Genomic DNA, 21,168 nt, shown 5'->3' with positions numbered 1-21,168 from the left:
CTTTGCTGGACTTGTGATTTCGTTACTAGGTTTTAGGAACATAATTCACGCAACCCCAAGGGGTTCAATTTTCACGACGGCGTTGATTGCCCGTGGCATCATTCAGTGCGGGAAAAGCCATTGTTGCGATACTTCTCATTGAACATCAATTCTTTCGGCGATGAATAACATCATTTGACAACCAAAGAAGAGGCGTCGGTTGCCAACTCATTCTATTGGTTTTCCAGCTTCCGATAAGACACAGCCATCGGCGAGCCATTCAAGAGCAGATCCCGCAGTGGCAATCCACAAAGGTCGGTTGCTACTCTGAATATCACCGTGGTAGGCATTTGCCATTTTATCTGACATGATCTTGTTATCGATATCACCACTTAGCATGAGGTTCGGTCTAACTGCATTAGGATTCCATTTCCCATGTCATGCAGATGGAGACATTGAGCGGCACCGCTATCTTCCACTCTGGAGCAATTACCTTTGTACCATAATCTCTAGTCACTACTGCAATTCAACGCACTGAACCAGGCATCTCAGTTTACAGTGTAAACTGCTAGACATGACCACCGACCCGACCCGAGATCAATGGACGATTTCCACTGGCCAGATACTTGTATCAGCCTGCGATTGTGTCTGACTCGATGGCCCCTCAGCTCGCACAGTGGCGCGCCGTGTTTCATGCTGCGAGGAATGCTCGACATCATCTTTTCGTACCCGAAGAAGTCATCCTTGACTGGCTGGAGAACAGTTACCAATCTCGGAGGAGAGCAATATCAAAGTTTCGGTATCCTCCCACTCTCTGATCTGCAAGAATGTTATCTTGCGTTATTCTTCCCGCTGCCATCAGATGCGGGGATCGTTGTGCCAGTACGCAGTTGTTGAAACCATGTACGCCATGGGGAAGAAATAAGTATTGGGTCATGGACTCACCCGATCTCCTGACCTTGGTTGAGCAACGTGAGCCTCTTGCGTGCAAGTTTTACGGTATATAAACCTTGAAGCGTCTCGTGTCTAACCGCCCGATCACATCTTGTTTGATACCAGAATGTCAGGAGCAACGCCCTCCAGGTCAGCCGACCTCCTGAAGCCTCGCCCAGATGAAACAGCATCATTAGTGAGGAAGCCTCCATCACTCCAGTCTTCCAGCACCCAGGTCGAGGAATCCGAGGTGCCCAACCTACCTGAGTATAAGCTATGGCTATCCGAGCTCTGGCTTCTCACCAAGAATGCCATCCCCGTCATATTCGCCTATACTCTCCAAAACTCGCTCCAGACCGGCTCCATCCTCATAGTCGGCCGTCTAAGTCCAGAAGCCCTAGCCACGGCTGCCTTCTCGTACATGTTCGCCATGTCCACAGCTTGGTTGATTGCTCTAGGAGGCTCAACGGCTCTAGACACTCTTGCATCAAGCAGTTACACCGGCTCATCCAACAAGCATGATCTCGGCATCCTCTTGCAGCGTGGACTGGCAGTCCTGTCCGCCTTGTATGCTGTCATGGCTTTGATATGGACCTTCTCCGAGCCTTTGTTCCGGGTGCTTGGTCAGGAAGAGTACATTTGCGTACAGAGTGCCATGTTTCTTCGGCGCCTCATACCGGGCGGTTTGGGTTATATCTGGTTTGAGTGCATGAAGAAGTTCTTGCAGGCTCAAGGTTTGCTTTCCCTCAATGCTGTGTTTACGCCGCAAGATACCCACAAGTGATAGTCACTAACCCATTTCCCCAACCAACAGAAGTCTACCGCCCCGGTACATACGTCCTTCTTATCACCTCCCCTCTCAACGCCTTGCTCAATTACTTCTTGATCCACAAGCTCGGTCTCGGGTTGCACGGCGCCCCCCTCGCCACCGGCATCTCATACTGGTGCTCCTTCTTCCTCCTCGTCGCTTATGCCACCTTCGTCCGCGGCCACGAATGCTGGGGCGGCCTCTCCCCTCACCGAGCACTCTCCAACATCGGCCCGTTCATCCGCCTCGCTCTGTTAGGCATCATCCACGTCGGTACCGAGTGGTGGGCCTTTGAGATCGTAGCTCTGGCTGCCGGTCAGTTGGGCACTATTGCTCTGGCTGCGCAGTCGGTTATTATGACGGCTGATCAAATCATCAACACGATTCCGTTCGGGTTGGGTGTGGCTGCTAGTTCAAGGGTTGGCAACCTGTTGGGGGCACGCAAGGTCAAGGAGGCTAGCAGGGCGTCGCATTGTGCAGTGGTACTCAGCATAGTTGCCGGGGCGCTGATATTGACTGTATTGATGAGCGTGAAGGACGTGTTTGGGCGCCTGTTCAATGATGATGAGAGGGTGATCCGACTGGTGGCAGACGTGATGCCGTTTGTGGCGCTGTTTCAAATCGCCGATGGCCTGAATGGATCCTGCGGAGGCGTGTTAAGGGGGACGGGGAGGCAGTGGGTGGGCGCGGCGGTGAATTTGGTCAGTTACTATGGCGGTGCGCTTCCCACTGGCATTTATCTTGCCTTCCACGGATGGGGCCTCCGTGGGCTGTGGATTGGGCAATGTGTCGCCTTGTATTTGGTGGGTGTGCTTGAATGGTTAATCGTTGGCATGAGTAACTGGGAGGACGAAGTCAAGAGAGCAATTTCTCGGCTAGATGATGGAGGGTTTGGAGACAGTAGTGCTCATGTGTATGCTTATGGGGCGATTGGGGAGGGCCAAGCCGATGAGGCACTGGGTGAGAGGCACAGAGAAGGAAGGGAGCCAGTGTGAATACGGAGCTGGTGACCCTCGGGTAAGATGTTGTGGAAATCATCGATCCATAATCTGTTTAGAATGGTAGAACAAAGGTTGACATAAAATTAGACAGATTACCTTGAATTGGCTCACCCACGAAGTCAAAGATTAGAAGGTCTCAAGAGGTTTTACCAAAGATGCCCCTTTCAACACATTCCTTAGCCATGATTCTTCCTGCATTCCCTGAGGATCCAAGCCAATGACACTTTTTCTAATTTTTTCTGATAAAAAAAATTAATTTTTTTTGGGGGGGGGGGGGGGGGGGGCGGACTGTAGAAATTTCAACGCTCATCATAATCGATTAGCTGGATTGTCAGCTCTCAAAGTCAACGGTTCGCAAGCATATACAACCGTAGCCTATACAAGGAGTTCGTCGAGTGTCTTGCTCCATAACAGGGGGCAGCAACTTTCAAGATAAGGCTTGTGCACTTGTCCGCTCACGCAACCGGCACATCTTTTGTCTGTCGTGGTCGGACACCCGTCGAGCTCGTAAAAAAAGCTTAAGATGGGTTCACTATGGGATGATTATCCAGTGATACCGACTGAGGTTAGTTGACTAACTAGACCACTTGACCTACGCAGTATGCACACAAATGATACGCCCAGGCCTACGTGCAAGGCGACAGCACAAAACACCCTTATTCTGCTTGGCTTGCCTGCTTGCCTGCCTTGTAGAGACTTTTTTTTTCTTTTTTTTTTTTTCTTTTTTTTTTCCTTTTTTTTTCTGGAAGAACGTTGAAGGCTTTTCGAAATCCAATGCCTGCCTCTGGGCTCACTCTGAAGGCTACGAAATGGGACAGAAACAATCGGAGGATTGCCGGGAAAGACGCAATTCCCCTCTGCGGGCGAAACAGGCACGGCACTGCGGTGAGTGGAGAATGTCTAACTTGGCCGATAAGAACAGGCTCCTCGGCTTTTAGCTCCCAAGGTCCCCAGGATGGTCAAACCTTGGTCAAGGCGTGATGGCTGAGGTGTACCAATCAGGTGTGCAGCGAGCTGCAGAAGGCTGATGTACACTCCGAAAAAGGGCAAGAGCCTTTTGGGGAAGCCGAGGGCTTGAGAAACGCTTGGTAGGGATCCGGGAGGTTGGCGAGGTTGGCATGGTCTCTCGATCTCTCGATCTCTCGACTGAGAAGGTGCCCGCGCGGCGCCCAGGCGGTGCGGTGCTGGCAGCTTTCTTTGGCCTTGTCATGCATGCAGTGGGCGGTCCGAGGCTCTCTTGTCTCTTCTGATTCGACAAAGCATGCTGGATGGTGAACGAGGCGGACGAATCGTTTGTTTTCTCGTCGGATCGTGGGCTTGTGGTAGTGTCCATACCATGCCATGTCGATGCCATGTCGCTGCAAGTAGGTCTGGTTCGTCCGTCTGTTCGTCTGCCGTTCCCACCGCCGTTCGTTTGTTGATGAGTTCTGGCCCAACCCTCCTCGTGAAGGGGACGAGGAAGCATGAATGAATGGGCAGGGCGTAAGCAGGCGGAAATGGCCCAGAACCAGTTCAAATGTTTTTCGTTGGGCACAGACGCATCCCCATGCAACTCTCCCATTTCCTCTCTGTGTTGTTTCTTTTAGTCTCGAGGGAAGTCAGTGAGTTCAAAGGAGCGTTCTGAGCGTGGCTTGGCCATAGAGGTGCTTGACGTGCGCCTGAATTGTTACCCGATCCAAGGCGAAACGGGAACAGGGAACAGGACTGCGCAGAAAATGCACAAATAGACAAGGCAAAGGCGGCGAGGGAATAGTGTGGTGAGTGAAGTGAAGCAATAGCATCCATACATCGATCCATGGTCCTGTCGGTCTGTAGGTGAGGCCGCAACGCTGCAGCTGACAAAATCCAAGCCTGGCGCATTGGGTACGCGGCAAAGATAAACCCCGAAAAATATATATATAAAAAACCAAAGAGTTGGGTATGGGTCAGGTTGCAGTTTTAGAGGCATGGAAACTGACACGGCCTTGAACTCCCGTCGGAAGGCTAGTGCATAGCATTCTTCCCAGCATTCCATCGTCTATTCAACAAGGGCACCATGGTCAACGACATCTTGAGAGTCATCTTTCAAGCTGTATCCCTATCGGCTTTCATCGAGCTTTCGACAGCTCAACGGGAATGGATAGATAGAGAGAGACAAGGTCGGAATGGAACCTCGCTCTTGATTCGAAGTTCAAGAACAAGTGAGGAGTGCAGGGTCGTGTAAGCGAACGAGGAGGAGAGGACAGATACCGGTTACATTTGACGGGATTGGACGGATGGGCCACTGGGGGTTACGAGGGGCGGGGCTGGTCGCATCTGGTGCGATCCCAAGAGAGGGTGCTTGTGCACCAATCAGTCGAGGAGAAACGCCTGCCAAGTGGACGAGGCCGTGGCCGATAACTGTCGATAGGTGCTTCCCGGTGGGCTTCCAGGTGCTGTCAGCCCCGCTCAGCAGGTCTCGTCTGGCTCCATCCGTATAGGTGCGTGCGTGCAATGGGGCCTTTTGGCTGCACCATCTGGCCAATCACCCGTCGCAGATGCAATTGGTCCTTGAACCTTGCGCGCCCTGCCACAAGGCTAATTCAAAGCCGAGTACCTATCTGCTGCAGTCCCTCGTCGCTCCTCCTCCAGGTAAGTAGCTTCAGTTTACCACCACAGCCTCACTTCACTGTATGGCAACCGGGGAGTACTTGGCTGCTTAACAGTCGGAGGCTCTGGCAACCTGGAACCTGGCTGCACTTCCGCTTCCCGGGCCCTCACCACCTCATTTTTTGGCTGTCGTCGAGGCGAAACAACCTGACCTCGGATTTTCCAACTGAACCTGCACTTCCCCCGCTTCTTGTTCCATCTTGTGGCTGACCTGACCTTCGCGGAATGGCACGACTCACATCTACAAGGTCAATGCAGTAACGACAACAAAACAACAACACAGCGCCGACGCTGAATTTCGCCCATCTAAACCAGACTTATCTCTTTATCTTTTCTTCATCTCTTTCCTGCCCTTCTACTTCCTCTGTCCGTCCTGTGTGCGAGTTGTGCATGGGATATCTCTAGCCCATCCCGTCAATTCACACTTCGCAGTCTTCTTACGGAGTTGATTGGCGGCCATTGTAATCCGGTCCTCTCCCGACAACTCATTTGCTGCAATCAGCCAGACGTTTCTGTCTGTTCAGGCTGTCGTGTCCACCAGTTTAAGGCCCCCAAGACCGCCTCCTTGACGCATCTGTTGCCTTCGTAAAGGCTTGCTTGGGCTTTGTTGCGGCCTCGTCCAGCCTTATAATCGCGCCTTCAGCCAAATCGTTGTTTTATCCTTGTCCCGTCAGGCCTGCCGTGCTCTTTGTGGCCTCGATTGATCCATACACTACACCCACTACCGGCATTGATACTGCTATCAGCCTAGAGGTAGTAGTTAGCTACTTCCTTGCTTCGGCCGGACGCGCAATCTTCGTCCTCGACCTCCATCCCGCCGTCACCGCTTATTGTGTGATCCTCCCAGTGGCTTACATTGACGACAAAATGGACCCTCCATCGAAGCGGAGGAGACTGGCTCCCAAGGTTTCCGATGCCCCAGCTCAATCCGCCGTTCCATCGACAAGTCCTCCTCAGCCTCAGCCCCAAGCCCAGGCTCAGGTTCAGGCTCAGGGCCAGCCGTCAGCACAGTCCTTCCCTCAGGACCAGGTTAGTAGCCTTGTGATTCCACTACCGTTCCCCTGCTAATCATCTCCCTCTTCACAGCAGCACTTCCCGCCAGCCGAACCACTCGTGTCGCCCGCACAGCAGGCTGCGCAGTCCGCACCGCTTACCGAACGTGGAGAGTTCGAGGCCTATGCGAGACATCTCCAAGATGCTGCCATGTACATCAAGATGGTTAAGGAGCAACTTGTTCCCCACCGGAGCGTGTCCGTACTCATGCTGAGATGGGAGGAGGACCTCAGTGTTGAGGCAGACATGCTGCTCTTGGAAAAGGTGTTTCGGGATCGGTACAACTACAGCACCGAGAAATGGGTCATTCCTACCGTGCCGAACCCCAGCATCAAGCTAAGCTACCAGATGGCGTCGTTTTTGGAAAACGCCGGTCCTGATCACCTCTTGATTGTCTATTACGCCGGCCATGGTTTTGTCGGTCAAGACAATCACCTTTATTGGGCCTGGTAGGTTGACCCTTTTGCTTACAGCATCGCCCCTGTTTCCCAGGCTGACATTACGGGTGCAGTAACGCTCGCGACGACGCTGCCAAGCTCAAGTGGGACGGTGTTAGATGTCTGTTCGAAGACGCCCAGCCCGAGATCCTGCTCCTGTTAGACACCTGTGCCATTAAGGATTCGCCTCCCGCTGGGAGTCACGGTACCAAACAGGTCATCGCCGCGCACACGCCAGAACAGAGTTCAAGAGAGGCCGGACCCCGCTCTTTCACGGCTACCTTGGCTGATGCTCTTGCCAAGCTTGCCAGTGGGCGTCCCTTCAGCGTTCAGAAGCTGCTCGATGAGATGATTACACTGCGGCAACACGAGAGCGCCCAAGCCATTGCCAAGATGGTCAATGGAACAGCCAAGTTAGCTCCGCCCGAGAGAGTCCCTGTAACCTTCACCTTGACTCCCGCCAAAGGGCGCGATATTGTGCTTGGGCCCTTGAAGAAAGAAGTTGCACAGCTGCAGTCGCCTCCCCAATCTGCTGACGTGGATGGGGACGCCTGGAGGTCGACTCGGGATGACCAGCCGCTCAGCGCCACAGAAGTGGCTGACCTTACTTTCGAGGAGAGCAGCAGAGTGTTAGTGTGTACCACATTCGTGGGAGATGCGAGCGCAGATATGGGCTTCTTCCACCAGTGGCTCCAAAATCCTCCGTCCGTTGCCTCCAAAATCACGGTGGAGGGCATGTTCCTCGGGCCTCCTACTATGCTCTTGATATCGATGCCGCTCTCGATATGGAACATCGTCCAGCACGACAAGGTCTGCTGCTTCTTGGGATATATCAGTTCGCACAACATGATTCATCTGTACCAGCGACTCGTCAAGTCTGCTGCGAACGGCCAACCAATGACCAAGGACTTCGAAGATGGCCGCATTTTGCTAGAAGCACGAGAGGCTGCTGCAGTTAGCCCGTCTCTGAACCGGCGAGACCACACGAGCCAATACTCTTCCCTTACACAGGAGAACCAACCACGGCAGGATCACCGGGTCCCGCTTCCCACACCCAACGGGGCTGTTCCCGTCACTCCTGGCCCTCCAGTCCAGACCCCCGGTCCCAAGGCCAAGGACGACGCAGAAGATTCCGACGAGATGAAAGAAGCGGCAGAACAGTTGAAGATGCTGAGCGATCTCCACGCACAAAGCAACAGGGTGGGAGATAGTATTGCAGTTAGGCATCCTGAAGAACCCGATGCCTCCGAAGTGAATGACGCCGTTATGGATGAGATTCACTACGGCGGTGTCCCCTATAGCACCCCTCGTGCCAAGATTGGAGGGGTCAACGGCAAGGTTTCCAGTGAAAGCCCAAGGATTATAACAGGGAGGAGGCCGCTTCAGAAACAAGTGTCGAAGCAAGAGACGCGGTGTAGCCACTGTAGCCATGCGCCATTCAAGGACTCGTCTTCGCTCCGCAAGCATATCGCAGCTGCTCACACGCGGCCGTTCCCGTGTGCTTTCTCCTTCGCCGGGTGTGCAAGCACGTTCGGGTCCAAGAATGAGTGGAAGCGTCACATAGCCTCTCAGCACCTGTGCCTGCAATATTATCGGTGCTCGGCGTGTCCTCAAAGCAGCGCCGATGGCAAAGGTAATGAGTTCAACCGCAAAGATTTATTTACGCAGCACCTGCGACGAATGCATGCGCCGCCGATCCTCAAGAAGCCCGGTAGCAAGCCGGAGGCAGGACTTCTCGCTGAGTGGGAGGCGCATGTGAAGGAGATGCAAGCATCATGTCTAGTAACGCGCAGGCAACCCCCTCAACGGTCGTCTTGTCCCAAACCCGACTGTAAGAGCGTTTTTGAGGGCGCCGGGTCATGGGATGAGTGGACAGAACATGTCGGTCGACATATGGAAAAGGGAGAGGCTGATCGCATGGGTGTGGATCCCCTGCTAGCACAATGGGCGCTTGATGAAGGGATCATTGAACGGATCGAGGACGACACGTATAGGCTCTGCCCGCAAAATGGATCAGCTATGCCCGCCGATAGAAACGCGAATCAAACCTCCACTGCTGCCGAAAGTACGAAGAAAGAGGATGAGGATCCATCAATCACCGTGGCGTTATCGGCGCCGGATTCGGACGGTATGGATGTCGACTAATTGTGGGAGGATTTGAACTAAAGTCATTTCGTACTATGTTGTTTCCTTATTGTTATTTCCGGGATCATGGCATTCATTGGGTCACAGGAAAAAGAAGCATGGCGGCGCATATGGGTACGGTATAAGCATAATCAGAGAGTTGCTGGAGTTATCATTGTCTAGGCTGCAGCGCAGTTCGACTTGCAACATGAGGTCAACAGAAGTTGACTGGTATTGTTCTTCGCCCGCGGCCGTATGGTTTGTGTATCCCTGGAAGGGTGATAAGCCCAAGAGAATAGATGACATGGCTTCTGTAAAAGGCAGCTTGTAAAAGATTTAATCGCTTTACGCCAGGTATCGGTTGACTTGATAAACTCACCAACAAGAGAATGTACTGACTAATGTGCGGGTAGTTACAAAGGTGCCCCGAGCGCGAGATTTCCCACCTGCTGATTTGGGATACTAAAGCCGTCTACCGTCCGTTCGACAACCTCAGATATGGTTTCCATGTTCTTCAGCGGCCGCAAACTGGGTTCCAAAAAGGCTGGATAAGTTTATCCTTGAGTGCCGAATTGACTACGTATGGGCTTGGTGTTGTTGATCTGAATCTCGGTATCCCGACCTCAACCAGCTTTCTAGCAAACCCCGCAACTACGGTCGGAGTTTAGCCCGATCAGATCCAAGCTTACAGGCTCCAACTCCGACCGTAATCCAACACCTTGAATGGTTTTTCATCCAACATTCGGGCCTTTCCTGAGGAACATGGGTCAGCCATTAGTCCCACCTGGGATGCTACCCCCCAACCGTCTTGATGGGGTTTGGCCTTTTTTTTCCCCGGAAAAATCTACATGTGCGGAGAAGAGCAAGGGGTAGACAGCGCGGGATGGGGAAGGCAAAACTGGGGAAAGCCTGGGGCATTGGTGAAATTGGAGAAAGCAAACTCCCCGGCCAGCCAGAGAGCAACACGCACATAGAAAAAGGTAAGTGATCAGAGTTTACCCCGACTTCATATTCACATGTTGACCGCCTGTGCTTCGCCTAACTGATGCTTTTCTTCACCACCTCCCAACTAGTCGTGCTTGGCCGTAGCAATGGGCTCGCTCAGAGCCTTTGCAAGACCGACATGATGCCGACACAGGGTTGGCTCGGGATCTATCGTGGGATTCGACACGCCACAAACCTTTGCGGTCTGTGAGTTGGTGCTTTTACGTTAGTGAAAGCCCCACGACGGAGTAGCGTATGATTGAATGCGGAGAAATGGTACGGATTGAGAATCTTCGGCATAGCAATCCAAGGTTCTCTAGGTCTATAATGGCTTCCAAGGCAGCTCCCGGAATGGTTCCTTGCGTTGCCCTCGGATTCCCCAGGTTCCCCAACTTGCAGCTTCCAATGGTCTCCAGACTATCGGTACATACTGGCCGATCCTTTCCTGATTTGCCGGGTCGGGAAAGTGATGGTGTTACTTGCTCAAGAACCCCCTGCTCGGTGACGATGCGCCTGGTCTAGATGGAATTGGTATAAGTAAGAGCATGCTGCCTTCCGTGGCTCTTGTGTGAGGGGAGACTCAGAGTAACATCTCTCCGGATCGCAGTCTCTCTCTCTTGTGTGTTTGTGACACCAAGCACCAAGCAGCCGGACATTACAGGATGTTTGCAGGATCTCGTCTCGCGGCCCTCGGGCTGCTGGCTTCAGTCTGCTCTGCCGCCCTTCCACAGGCCAGTCGCGCCATCAACAACAACTCGTTGGCCAAGTGTCCCGGCTACAAGGCTACGAACGTCAAGACGAACGCCAATGGCTTGACGGCGGAGCTCAAGCTTGCCGGGAAGGCATGCAATACCTACGGCACTGACCTGGATAACCTCGTCCTTGAGGTGACATACGAGACAGGTGAGTTGACTAAAACAATTACTGAATGAAGAACTAAACAGGTGGGAGGCGCTAACAAGGATAATTCATGTGTTAGACAACCGCCTGCACGTCAAGATCCAAGATGCCACGAACGATGTGTATCAGATCCCTGAATCTATCTTCCCTCGCCCGCAGGCAGCTCAGGGTGCGAACTCCAAGAAGTCCGCCCTGAAGTTCACCTACAAGACCAGCCCTTTCTCCTTCGCCGTCACTCGCGCCAAGACGGGTGAGGTTCTCTTCGATACTTCAGCCGCTTCCCTGGTTTTCGAGTCCCAGTACCTGCGTCTTCGTACCAAGCTGCCCAACAACCCAAACCTCTACGGTCTTGGTGAGCATTCGGACTCTTTCCGCCTCAACACCACCAACTACATCCGGACTTTCTGGTCTCAGGATGCCTACTCCACCCCCAACGGAGCGAACCTTTACGGCAATCACCCGGTCTACTACGAGCACCGCAAGAGTGGCAGCCACGGTGTCTTGTTCCTCAACTCCAATGGTATGGACGTCGTCATTGACAAGGACAGCCGCTCCGGTCAATACCTCGAGTACAACTCCCTTGGGGGTGTCGTTGACTTCTACTTCGTTGCTGGCCCTAGCCCGATCGAGGTTGCTAAGCAATATGCCGAGATCACCAAGCTCCCTGCCATGATGCCATACTGGGGTTTCGGCTTACACCAGTGCCGTTACGGCTACCAGGATGCCTTCGAGGTTGCTGAGGTGGTTTATAACTACAGCAAGGCCAGCATCCCGCTTGAAACTATGTGGACCGATATCGACTACATGGACCGCAGAAGGGTCTTTACTCTGGATCCTCAGCGTTTCCCCCTCTCGACGATGAGGCAGTTGATCGGCCACCTTCACGAGAACGACCAGAAGTATATTGTTATGGTCGACCCTGCCGTGTCGGCGGCAGAGGGGCCTGAAAACCCTGCTTTGACGAAAGGCATTGAAGAAAACGTCTTCCTCAAGCGTAATGATAGCTCCATCTACAAAGGTGTCGTGTGGCCAGGTGTCTCAGTCTTCCCCGACTGGTTCTCGGCCAACATATCCAGGTACTGGGACAGCCAGTTCACTGAATTCTTCTCTGCGAGCTCTGGTATCAACATTGATGGTCTCTGGATTGACATGAACGAGCCCTCCAACTTTCCTTGCTTCTTCCCTTGCAATGACCCCGAGAAATCCGCCATCGGCTACCCGCCTGAGCCTCCTGCCGTAAGGACACCTCCCCGGGAGCTCCCTGGATGGCCTTGCGTCTTCCAGCCCGAGGGAACTGAATGCAAGGAGAAGAAAGACTTGACCATTGAGGCTCCTGTCAAGAGTGACATTCTTATTGCCAAGCGCGAGGAGACTGTGGAAGCTAGCATTACTGCTGGCAAGCAGCTTGGTCTCCCTGGCCGTGACCTCCTCTTCCCCAAGTATTCAATTCACAACAAGGCTGCTTACATGGATTCATGGAACGCCGACAAGGGCGGTCTCTCCAACAAGACTGTGAACACCGATACCATCCACCAGAATGGCCTGGCCGAATATGATGTTCACAACCTTTACGGCACCATGATGTCGATCCAGTCCCGCGGGGCTATGCTTGCCCGCCGCCCTGGCCTCCGCCCCTTCATCATCACCCGCTCCACTTTTGCTGGCGCTGGCCACTCGGTTGGCAAGTGGCTCGGTGACAACATTGCTGACTGGCAACACTACCGTGAGAGCATTTACGGAATGATGGCGTTTGCTTCCATCTACCAGATCCCCATGGTGGGCGCTGATGTCTGCGGATTCGGCGGGAACACAACCGAGTCGCTCTGCGCTCGTTGGGCCATGCTGGGTGCCTTCTCCCCCTTCTACCGTAATCATAACGAGTACCTACCTTCCATCAGCCAGGAGTTTTACCGTTGGGAGATCGTGGCTGAGGCCGCCCGCAAGGCCATCGATATCCGCTATCGCCTGCTCGATTACATCTACACTGCCCAATACAAGCAGTCCGTTGATGGTACTCCCATGATTAACCCAATGTTCTACCTCTATCCCAATGACGCGAACACCTTTGGCCTCCAGCATCAGTACTTCTACGGTCCCGGTCTCCTTGTAGCCCCCGTCACTGAGGAGAACTCGACCAGCGTTGATGTCTACCTTCCTAACGATATTTTTTACGATTGGTACACCCTTGACGTCGTTCATGGCAAGGGGAGGACCGTCACTGTCAAGGATCAGAGCTTGACTGACATCCCGCTCTACCTCCGCGGTGGCGTCATCGTTCCTCTTCGGGCCAAGTCTGCCATGACCACCACCGAACTTCGCAAGCAGGACTTTGAGCTCATCATCGCGGTCGGTAAGGACCTTACTGCCGAGGGTGAGCTTTACCTTGATGATGGAGTCAGCTTGGAGCAACAGGGTGTGACAAACATCAAGTTTAAGTATGCCTTGGGTGTTCTGACTGTCAATGGCGACTTTGGATTCAAAACGGATGTGAAGATCACCAACATCACCGTCGTCGGCGCCTTGGGGAAGAAGAGCGTGGATGTCAACATCCCATTGACCCAGGCCTGCACAGCTGTTCTCTGTGAGGGTACTGGTGGTATAGTGAAAAAAATGTGTTATGAATAATAACGGCCGATGACTACCTTCTAGGTATGATTGATGAGGGAGGTTTCTTGCTGCAATGTGGAAAAATGTACGCAGAAGTACCCATGTACTCTAGCATGAATGAATGAATAATCATGATGAAGATGTTCCCGCTTCCTGCTATCAGGCCAGGCCTTTTACCTGAGTGAAGACTGAGTGAGGCTGTCAAGGGGCAAATAATACTCGAATCCGAGAACGAACGTCATTCTTTGCTATCATGCAGGGCCTTGCAAAACCACCGAGTCAATGGTGCAAGTGACAGTCGTACCGCTCACTGATGCCCTCGCTCCGGAAATGGTATACTTTGTGGCCGAGTTATAGTTTGCTGGCTTTCCCGTGCACCACGCCGTGCTCGTGCTTCCCGTCGCAACCTGTCGGTCGGGTAGGTAAGTTAGCACTTACGACAAGCCTTTCTGTTGAGAGTGAAAGCCCACAATTCCGTCGCTCAAAATGGTACTTACAATTTTGACGTTTTCGAATGTCAAGGGCCCAAAATTCCATGCCACATCGTAACTTTGGAAAGATTAGTACCTTAAATTGCGACTTCAGTTTCCTTTATACGAATTTGCCAGACACAAGACTTACAGTTCAATGGCAAAAATAGCTTGGTTGAAAGATTTGCTGGCTATTATAAAAGTCAAGAGTATCAGCACTTACAGCCATCTCGACCATCACTCTGCCTATGACTCAGAGTAGGCTTTCCCTCCTAGACTCACCAAGAGCAAAAGTGTTGGTTACGGGTGAGCCATTGGTGCCCCTTTTCGTCGTCGTAGTCCATCCGCTCCCATCACTGTTCAACACATTCGAGAAGCTGATCGTCTCTCCCGCATACGTGTTGAACCCGCCTCCCCAGGGTAGCGAAGGGTTTGAACAACACCATCCAGATCCAAACCACCAAGTGCCGCTTCGTCCGTCAAGCACATTCTGGTAAACTCCGCTGTTGTCGGTCGGTTGTAGGCCCGGCCAGAGATAGTAAACTGCCGCTTTGGGAAGAGTTGGGATGACCATTTGTCCACTGAAGGCAGTGAACTTGGCTCCGGAGGGGGTGTCATAGCGCAGGAAATACCATGTTGCGGCAGCAGCCTGAGTGGCGAATAGAACAACGGGGAGAAAAACGATGGCTAGAAGCTGCATCTTGTCTTGATGACTCGAAACCTGGACGTGGCGGGTGAGAGAAGAAGGAGATGGAGGTTATGATAAGTATGGCCCCCATGTTGCCCATGAGCGAGGGAATATAGGCAAGCTATTATATGTTTTCTCGCCGGGTATCTTTCGGAATTCCAGGGGCCGGAATTTGTGTTCCTACTGGTGGAAAGATGTTCGACTCATGGGGTCACATCAAGCAAAAGTGGTGCGGCATAAAATACCCCGGCGTTGCAGTTGAAACCTTGAAGCCTTGAAAAGGGAAGGAAGAGCATAACAACACCCTAAGGCCCTGATCGGCTGGCTGCACATCCGGGTCGTGCAGAGGTAAAAGTTGGCTTTTTGGTCGCCAAGACTGATTTAAAAAACAGACTTGACCAGATTTAGCAGCGTTTTCACACCAAAAGCTGTTCTGACGAGTTTCTGCACGAACCAGGGTGCCAAATTTCGTACTACGCTAATACGGCGCTCATCACCTTCCAGTACGGGTTAGAGATCTCTACTTTTTTATAGTATTGAGCACTCTACACGCCTAATTCTGCCAAAATTAACGAAGGTCTCCAGACCACCCTCGTAGAGTTCGTACAGACTGTTTGTATAGACTAGCGCGTATAAACGGTGCAAAAAGATAAAAATCTAATTGAATTAATATAGTCCCGGGGTATAAATAAGGTTCTATTATATTTTAGGATATTTCGGTATAGGGTATTAGGAACGATTATCTACTATATTCTCTATATAAATTAATTATATATATCCTATTGTAAAAGTCGATATAGATAGTACTAATTAAGCTACTTTTACCTTTACTATAGTAAATGCAATCCACGTTCTCCTTAGTACTAAAAATAATATATGTAAATTACCTACTCCTATATACCTAGGTAGCCCAATATATACTAGAGAGCTGGCCGATACTATATACCGTAGTTTTAAAACCTAATTTAAAGACCTCTTTCGTATAGATTAATATACCTTCGATATACTAGTAAGATAGCTTTAAATTTATAATATAGAAGCGATTAAATACTAGACTATATATTAAAAAATAATAGTAATATTATATATATTAGTATACGCCGAATTTTAGCGGGTTATAGTATATAAATTCTAAATTAGCTAGAGTACTATAAGTATTATTATTAAAGATCTACTGCTTAGATTCGTTATACTCTATTAAGAGTATATAAGGTTATTAGAAGACGATTATTTAGACCCTAATATTAAATTAGACCCTATACTTAACTCTTTTAATAATTATATTAGTACTATTAATAGGACTTATATTACTACTTACGTACCGCTACAGTAGTAATAGAGATATTGTAATCGAAAAGGTAACCTTATATAGAACGTCTTTACCGTCGTAAAGTTCGATTATACCTTTATATATATATTAGCGGGAGTAGAGGGGTCTTTAAATAATATTTTGCTATATATTTACGCGTTCGGAAGATTTTTTTGTATACTAGAGTTACGATATTATATAATGGATATAGGGTTTAGGATTAGATTAGGGATTATAATTCCCTATTCGAATATTAAATATTATTTATAAAACTAGAGAAATACAAATAAACCCCCAGAAATAGTAAAGGAGCTATATAATTTACGTTATACTCGTATTCGTATTATTATTAAGTAAATCTTTAGTCTTATAAAAAGAAGGTAGAAAATTATATAGATCGCGCCTATTGAATACTCTATGAAGAAGTAGGTCTAGATTGTGTATGCGGTAACCGGGCTTTATAATTTTATTGCTATACATTCGAGGAAGGAAACGAGAGTGTTAATATTAGTCGAAGAGGAGATAATAAGAAGGGCGCGCTAATAAGCGAGGGAGGTAGTGAGGGGTATTTATTCTAATAATATCCGTTATAATACGGCTTGGTTGATGAATAAATAATGGTAGTTGATTCGTAGAGGGTAGAGTAGAGAGAGGGGGGGAGGCGAGAGGAGGCGAGAGGAGGGGTGATGAGATTATTGTGTGTAAAATCGAATTATCTGAGTAAAGTCGTGTAAAATCGAATTATTTATGTAAAATCGAATTATTTGAGCAAAGTCGTGTAAAATCGAATTATCTATATAAAATCGAATTATTTAAGCAAAGTTGTATAAAATCGAATTATCTATATAAAATCGAATTATCTAAGTAAAGTCGTGTAAAATCGAATTATCTGAGTAATATCGAGTTATTTATATAAAATCGAATATTTGATTTTGCTAAGATTTTACTAGTAAAAAAAAAAAGGGTGTTTGCTTCTATAATTCTAATAAAATAATCGTAAATTATCTAATTTTCTAACTAGCACTACATCTTTCTAGATCCCTCGTTTCTATTTATCTATATACGTACTTTTTATACTCTTATTCAACCTTATCCACATTGTTACGACCAGCGGATTATTTATAAGATAATTAATATACGCTATTATCTCTATCTCTATTATTGTACTAGTAAAGCGACTTTATAGATTATTGACCGTAATACCAACGTCGGCCGTACTAGGAAGTTTAAGAACTTGGAGAGCAATCGCCGCCTTCTCTATTGAACTCCCTAGTATTACAATATCCGACCGCTTCTTACCCCCTCTACCCTTATTTATATTTACGAATACAATAGCTTAACTAGCGGGAATCTTATCTAGATTAGTATTAAAGTAGTATTATTACGCCTCGGTTATCCTCTAACTACTATTAATTACTCTTATTACCCGTAATATTACGATTTATTTTAACGTAATAAATAATTTAGATTTATTACCGCCGTTATCCTCCTCCTCGTCATCCTCATCTCTATTACTAGAATTATTACCGCCGTCGTCATCTTCATTATCCTACCTCGCCTCGCCCCCCACTTCAACCTCGTTAAATAAATTATTATCTAATTCGTCTTCGTCTTTATAACTAACTCCGACTATAAACCCCTCTTTTTACTATATTTCGCTCGGTTTAGCAATATTAAGCCCGGCACCCTTCAATTTAAAAAAGACTCCCTTATATACTTTAATATTACCGAAGGGTTAGTAGCAAACCTAGTTAATACTATACGTCTTAATACTATAACACTTAACGAAGCTCTCCTAATATTCGTTAGAGATAATAAATAAATAAGTATCCGGGTCGATACTAGTATTAGAATATTTGGTAAAGAGAGTCTATTACGTAATATACCGCCGCTTCTCTATATTCTATTTACTCTTTATACGAGTAAAATCCTATCGCCAACCCGGCTACGTCTCGTTATATATATCGATAAGGTAATCCCACGCCTTGCTATAATCCTTCTAGTGTATATTATTAAACCAGCCCTCTCCTTTACAATATAATAACTAGACTATAAAGGTAGCAATCTTCTAGGCGGTGAATCTTATAATTCTAGTACTATCTAGTACCGGGACCGGCGCCTTCTTTCTGGTTCTCTTTGCTATTAGCTTCCTAGCTACTAATTTAATTGCCCGCTTCCTTCTTACTAGCGCTGGTTAAATTAAAGGAGGAGTATCTTCAATACTAGTAATTTCAATAGCGGGGGGATCTAGTACCGGTTCTTAACCGGCCTTATCTATTAGTTGGGCGGGTATAATAACTAGAGAGGGGAAGGGAGGCGGCTAGTTATTATTACGGCTAGCGGGTATTAGGTCGCTAAAAATATTCTAGATAGGCTCTAATAATATATCTTCCTCTATTAGACCTAGCGTTAGGGGTTAGGTATAGAGTTAGAATAAATCGATACCCTCTAATAGAGGTTGTAAGTCCATCTCGAGGATATCTAGTCGTCTAGTCGATTACTGGTATTATTTACTTTATTCACAACATTACGAACAATAACAACAAAGTCAACCCCTCTTTCTAAAAGCGGTGTAAATTTCTAGGCATCAACTATACCAAATACGGTCAATAACAACAAATCTAATTAATCAAGCACTAATACGGTCATCCCAGTACGGCTCCAATACAGTTACTACGTTAAAAGCAGTACAAACACTAGCGTACTGGGCGCCAGCGCATCGAAATATACCGAAATATTTCTGCACGTCCCAGCTGTGCAGCCAGCCGATCAGGGCCTAAGGATATCGCGGTCCATGTAACGCCCCCCACAGCTCCGTGATGTTTATGTATTAGTATGAACACAGTACTTGGTAGCTTATGGCACGACTTGAGTACCTGCTCGTGGAGTAGACCATGTGATTAGCAAAAGAAACAGGTGAACCAACTAGAGGTAACATCGAGAAGTAAACACCCGTTGAAGCTTCTGGAAAACGCGCGAGGCGGGCCAGTGAAAAAGCGTAGATGTGAAGCAAAACAACTGGAAGAATGGAAAGTGGGTGGCAGCGAAAAAAGAAAAAAGAGAAAAAAAAAAAAGAAAAAAAAAGAAAGTCGAAGAACAGAAAGCATTTTCAGCTACACGGAAAAAGTGTAGAGGTTACCTATGTGTAGCCGAATGAGATCCTGCGTGCAAAATCATTTTTCAAGGAGCAGGCATTGCTTCATGGCGCAGAAAAGAATGTTGAAAACCTAAATGTGAGTAGGGTGAAATGAAGCAACTCATATTCCGACAAGTCGCCTGCAACTGCTCCTCAACTTACTCCTCAGCCTTCTCCCATCCTTCCCTGATGTCATGCTTCCTGCTTCTTTGGCTCCGCACGGATACCTATCTTCTTATTCCTCCTTCTCGTCCTCCTCCTTGGTCTCATGTACTGATGTCGGCTTGTGCTCGGCCGGTGAGTAGGTAGGCAGTCTAAAAAATACAGGGCGTCGGTCCCTGGCTGAGGAACTTATGCTTTGCCTCTGCTGTTACAGTTACCATATCGCCTGCTTTGACCTTCTATTCCTTACTTTCAACCTAGGCGGGGCCAACGCCCGAAGTAAAAGTGAGAATTTGGTCCCAGATATGCATCTGATGCATCGGCTAGAACTTGTTGGCCGTTCTAATGGTATAGAATCATACGGCATATGTAATACTCATCTCCTCCCTGATATCTCTACCCACGGGGATAGCCATCAGTAAGAGCTGGGAGTAAGGCCCAGCCAACAAAACGCGACGGAACTCGCCCGACTCGAGTTTCATGCTTAGGAGGATCGCTTCTGGGAACGAAAGTCATCATTATAACCCAGATGCCGCATGGACTACCCAGCCCATGTAGGTATGGTTCGACCAGACAACATAAATTGTTGTTCGGGGAAAACCTTGAGTCAACATGAACATCAGCACATTGTCTCGCATCTATTCGTCCTAGATTTACAGACTCCATCATCAAGTAGACGGCTTGATAGACAAATCCAAGCCGTAAGTTATACCCACGGCCAGCAGTAATCACTTGTCTTGCATGCTCAGCCTTCAATGTCAAACTCCTCATAGTAACGATAGAGGCCACTGCTGTACTTCTGCCGACGAGGACCCCCAAGGTATTCCTTGATCTTGGGTCTTTGCCCGACGGCATCGTACAGCTCAAATAGCTTTGAGTGTTTACCCTCCTTGTTCAACTTCGCCATAGCCTTGGGGAACATGAACTTGAGGCCATCCAAACACTGCCTCAAGTTAGCCACAACACGAAGAGCAATTTGTGCCAAGCAAGGCGCGGAACTTACCTGGAATAGGACCAAGTCCGCATATGACAGCTTGCCTGCGTAGAGGTAAGGGCCCTCACCGCTGGCCTTGGAGTTGAGGACTCTTTCGAAGTAACCGAGAAACTTGGGTAACCGTGTCTTGACGTAATGCTCGACCTTCCGTTTGGCCTCTTCCTTTTGGTCCTCGTAATACAGCTCCGACGCAATAGGATGATGGCAGTCGTGCGGCTCGTTGCTCAATCCATCCAGCGCCGTAAGTGCCAGCTCGTTGACCTTGTATAGAGCATCCGGATCGTCCTCAACACCGGGTACGAGACCCAATCGCGGGCCTAGATACAGCAAAATATTGGGCGTCTGGCTGATGACAAGGTCACCGTGCTTGAGAATGGGCGGCGCAAAGATGGGAGGGTTGGTTTTGTCGTCGGGTTTCTCGCCCTTGACATAAGCCATCACCTCGTCGATGCCTCCCTCGACCTGGGCCGTGTCGACGTACTCAGCACCGGCTTCCTCGAGGGTAAGCCGGATGAACTCTCCGCGGCCGGGAATTCCTGGCCAGTAAATGAGGTTGTAGGGCACATCCTTGTTGGACCTCTGTCGCTTTACTGCTGCACCTTCGGACGACATCTTGACCCTTTCAGCTGCGGACGACAAAGTAGGAGCAATTGTAGTGGTGCTAAACAGAGCACGATGTGAAGGAAATGATAGCAGTGGAAGTGAAGCTAAAGATATCGGAAGCGGAAAAGGAACAGGTGTAACAGCTCTCAGCTGGACCAGTTGTGTACAGTGTCCCACGGATAAGAGGGGACGGGTAATGATGCGAACCATTCGGATTAATAAATCACTGACGTAAATACTAAGACCGAGAGATTGCTTTCGGGCGGAGGCAGGTACAGACAACACAGAGACATGGGGGTAAGCTTGCATTTCCCCGCACTCGTCCGGGGCCATGCGGTACGTACCTAGCCAG

The 21,168-nt window shown here is 49.1% G+C and overlaps 6 protein-coding genes and 1 non-coding gene across 8 annotated transcripts; 4 read left to right on the top strand and 3 right to left on the bottom strand.

The window, feature by feature from the left end:
* The first annotated feature begins 38 nt into the window (after positions 1 to 38).
* Positions 39 to 827, top strand: NCU14059. The gene is made up of 2 exons (XR_897925.1): positions 39 to 321; positions 402 to 827. It is a non-coding gene; the product is annotated as a ncrg11 (non-coding RNA).
* NCU04672 lies at positions 473 to 2,881 on the top strand. 2 transcript variants are annotated; one of them, XM_011396378.1, is made up of 3 exons: positions 473 to 951; positions 1,039 to 1,646; positions 1,727 to 2,858. In XM_011396378.1, exons 2-3 carry the CDS (start codon positions 1,040 to 1,042, stop codon positions 2,713 to 2,715), a joined length of 1,596 nt encoding a protein of 531 aa, XP_011394680.1. In that variant the 5' UTR covers positions 473 to 951; position 1,039; the 3' UTR covers positions 2,716 to 2,858. The 2 variants fall into 2 exon arrangements, with proteins under 2 accessions (XP_011394680.1, XP_011394681.1); XM_011396379.1 differs by having other exon boundaries at positions 473 to 1,646; positions 1,727 to 2,881.
* Positions 2,882 to 3,375: 494 nt separating this feature from the next.
* Positions 3,376 to 4,165, bottom strand: NCU16948 (hypothetical protein). The gene has a single exon (XM_011396515.1). The coding sequence runs from the start codon at positions 4,073 to 4,075 to the stop codon at positions 3,692 to 3,694; it is 384 nt and encodes a 127-aa protein (XP_011394817.1). The 5' UTR covers positions 4,076 to 4,165; the 3' UTR covers positions 3,376 to 3,691.
* Positions 4,166 to 5,344: 1,179 nt separating this feature from the next.
* Positions 5,345 to 9,372, top strand: NCU04673 (C2H2 finger domain-containing protein). The gene is made up of 3 exons (XM_954123.2): positions 5,345 to 6,378; positions 6,436 to 6,851; positions 6,914 to 9,372. The coding sequence occupies exons 1-3, from the start codon at positions 6,217 to 6,219 to the stop codon at positions 8,982 to 8,984; spliced, it is 2,649 nt and encodes an 882-aa protein (XP_959216.1). The 5' UTR covers positions 5,345 to 6,216; the 3' UTR covers positions 8,985 to 9,372.
* Positions 9,373 to 9,819: 447 nt separating this feature from the next.
* On the top strand, positions 9,820 to 13,615 carry gh31-3 (glycosylhydrolase family 31-3). The gene is made up of 4 exons (XM_954124.3): positions 9,820 to 9,943; positions 10,037 to 10,484; positions 10,555 to 10,850; positions 10,927 to 13,615. The coding sequence occupies exons 3-4, from the start codon at positions 10,610 to 10,612 to the stop codon at positions 13,470 to 13,472; spliced, it is 2,787 nt and encodes a 928-aa protein (XP_959217.2). The 5' UTR covers positions 9,820 to 9,943; positions 10,037 to 10,484; positions 10,555 to 10,609; the 3' UTR covers positions 13,473 to 13,615.
* NCU04675 (hypothetical protein) lies at positions 12,921 to 14,960 on the bottom strand. The gene is made up of 4 exons (XM_954125.3): positions 14,207 to 14,960; positions 14,076 to 14,115; positions 13,952 to 14,003; positions 12,921 to 13,861 (listed from the first exon to the last, which is right to left on the bottom strand). The coding sequence occupies exons 1-4, from the start codon at positions 14,622 to 14,624 to the stop codon at positions 13,706 to 13,708; spliced, it is 666 nt and encodes a 221-aa protein (XP_959218.1). The 5' UTR covers positions 14,625 to 14,960; the 3' UTR covers positions 12,921 to 13,705.
* A 4,463-nt stretch (positions 14,961 to 19,423) lies between these two features.
* NCU04676 (glutathione S-transferase) lies at positions 19,424 to 21,079 on the bottom strand. The gene is made up of 2 exons (XM_954126.3): positions 20,223 to 21,079; positions 19,424 to 20,162 (listed from the first exon to the last, which is right to left on the bottom strand). The coding sequence occupies exons 1-2, from the start codon at positions 21,024 to 21,026 to the stop codon at positions 19,965 to 19,967; spliced, it is 1,002 nt and encodes a 333-aa protein (XP_959219.3). The 5' UTR covers positions 21,027 to 21,079; the 3' UTR covers positions 19,424 to 19,964.
* Positions 21,080 to 21,168: the final 89 nt, after the last annotated feature.

This window comes from Neurospora crassa, linkage group V (assembly GCF_000182925.2).
Source record: "Neurospora crassa OR74A linkage group V, whole genome shotgun sequence".
Taxonomy (NCBI): Eukaryota; Fungi; Ascomycota; class Sordariomycetes; order Sordariales; family Sordariaceae; genus Neurospora; species Neurospora crassa.
Note: the sequence above shows the minus strand (reverse complement) of the source record. Positions and strands in the feature narration are given on the sequence as shown.

What these genes read in the sequence shown, in the direction of transcription:
- NCU04673 (XM_954123.2), top strand. Translation starts at nt 6,217, where the DNA reads ATGGACCCTCCATCGAAGCGGAGGAGACTGGCTCCCAAGGTTTCCGAT. An exon ending in AGTCCTTCCCTCAGGACCAG is followed by an intron (nt 6,379 to 6,435) that starts GTTAGTAGCCTT and finishes CCCTCTTCACAG; the next exon opens with CAGCACTTCCCGCCAGCCGA. An exon ending in AATCACCTTTATTGGGCCTG is followed by an intron (nt 6,852 to 6,913) that starts GTAGGTTGACCC and finishes TTACGGGTGCAG; the next exon opens with TAACGCTCGCGACGACGCTG.
- NCU04672 (XM_011396379.1), top strand. Translation starts at nt 1,040, where the DNA reads ATGTCAGGAGCAACGCCCTCCAGGTCAGCCGACCTCCTGAAGCCTCGC. An exon ending in GAAGTTCTTGCAGGCTCAAG is followed by an intron (nt 1,647 to 1,726) that starts GTTTGCTTTCCC and finishes CCCAACCAACAG; the next exon opens with AAGTCTACCGCCCCGGTACA.
- NCU04676 (XM_954126.3), bottom strand. Translation starts at nt 21,026, where the DNA reads ATGGTTCGCATCATTACCCGTCCCCTCTTATCCGTGGGACACTGTACA. An exon ending in CGGACTTGGTCCTATTCCAG is followed by an intron (nt 20,163 to 20,222) that starts GTAAGTTCCGCG and finishes AACTTGAGGCAG; the next exon opens with TGTTTGGATGGCCTCAAGTT.
- NCU04675 (XM_954125.3), bottom strand. Translation starts at nt 14,624, where the DNA reads ATGCAGCTTCTAGCCATCGTTTTTCTCCCCGTTGTTCTATTCGCCACT. An exon ending in GCTATTTTTGCCATTGAACT is followed by an intron (nt 14,004 to 14,075) that starts GTAAGTCTTGTG and finishes ATCTTTCCAAAG; the next exon opens with TTACGATGTGGCATGGAATT. An exon ending in CATTCGAAAACGTCAAAATT is followed by an intron (nt 13,862 to 13,951) that starts GTAAGTACCATT and finishes CCCGACCGACAG; the next exon opens with GTTGCGACGGGAAGCACGAG.
- gh31-3 (XM_954124.3), top strand. Translation starts at nt 10,610, where the DNA reads ATGTTTGCAGGATCTCGTCTCGCGGCCCTCGGGCTGCTGGCTTCAGTC. An exon ending in TGAGGTGACATACGAGACAG is followed by an intron (nt 10,851 to 10,926) that starts GTGAGTTGACTA and finishes TTCATGTGTTAG; the next exon opens with ACAACCGCCTGCACGTCAAG.
- NCU16948 (XM_011396515.1), bottom strand. Translation starts at nt 4,075, where the DNA reads ATGGCATCGACATGGCATGGTATGGACACTACCACAAGCCCACGATCC.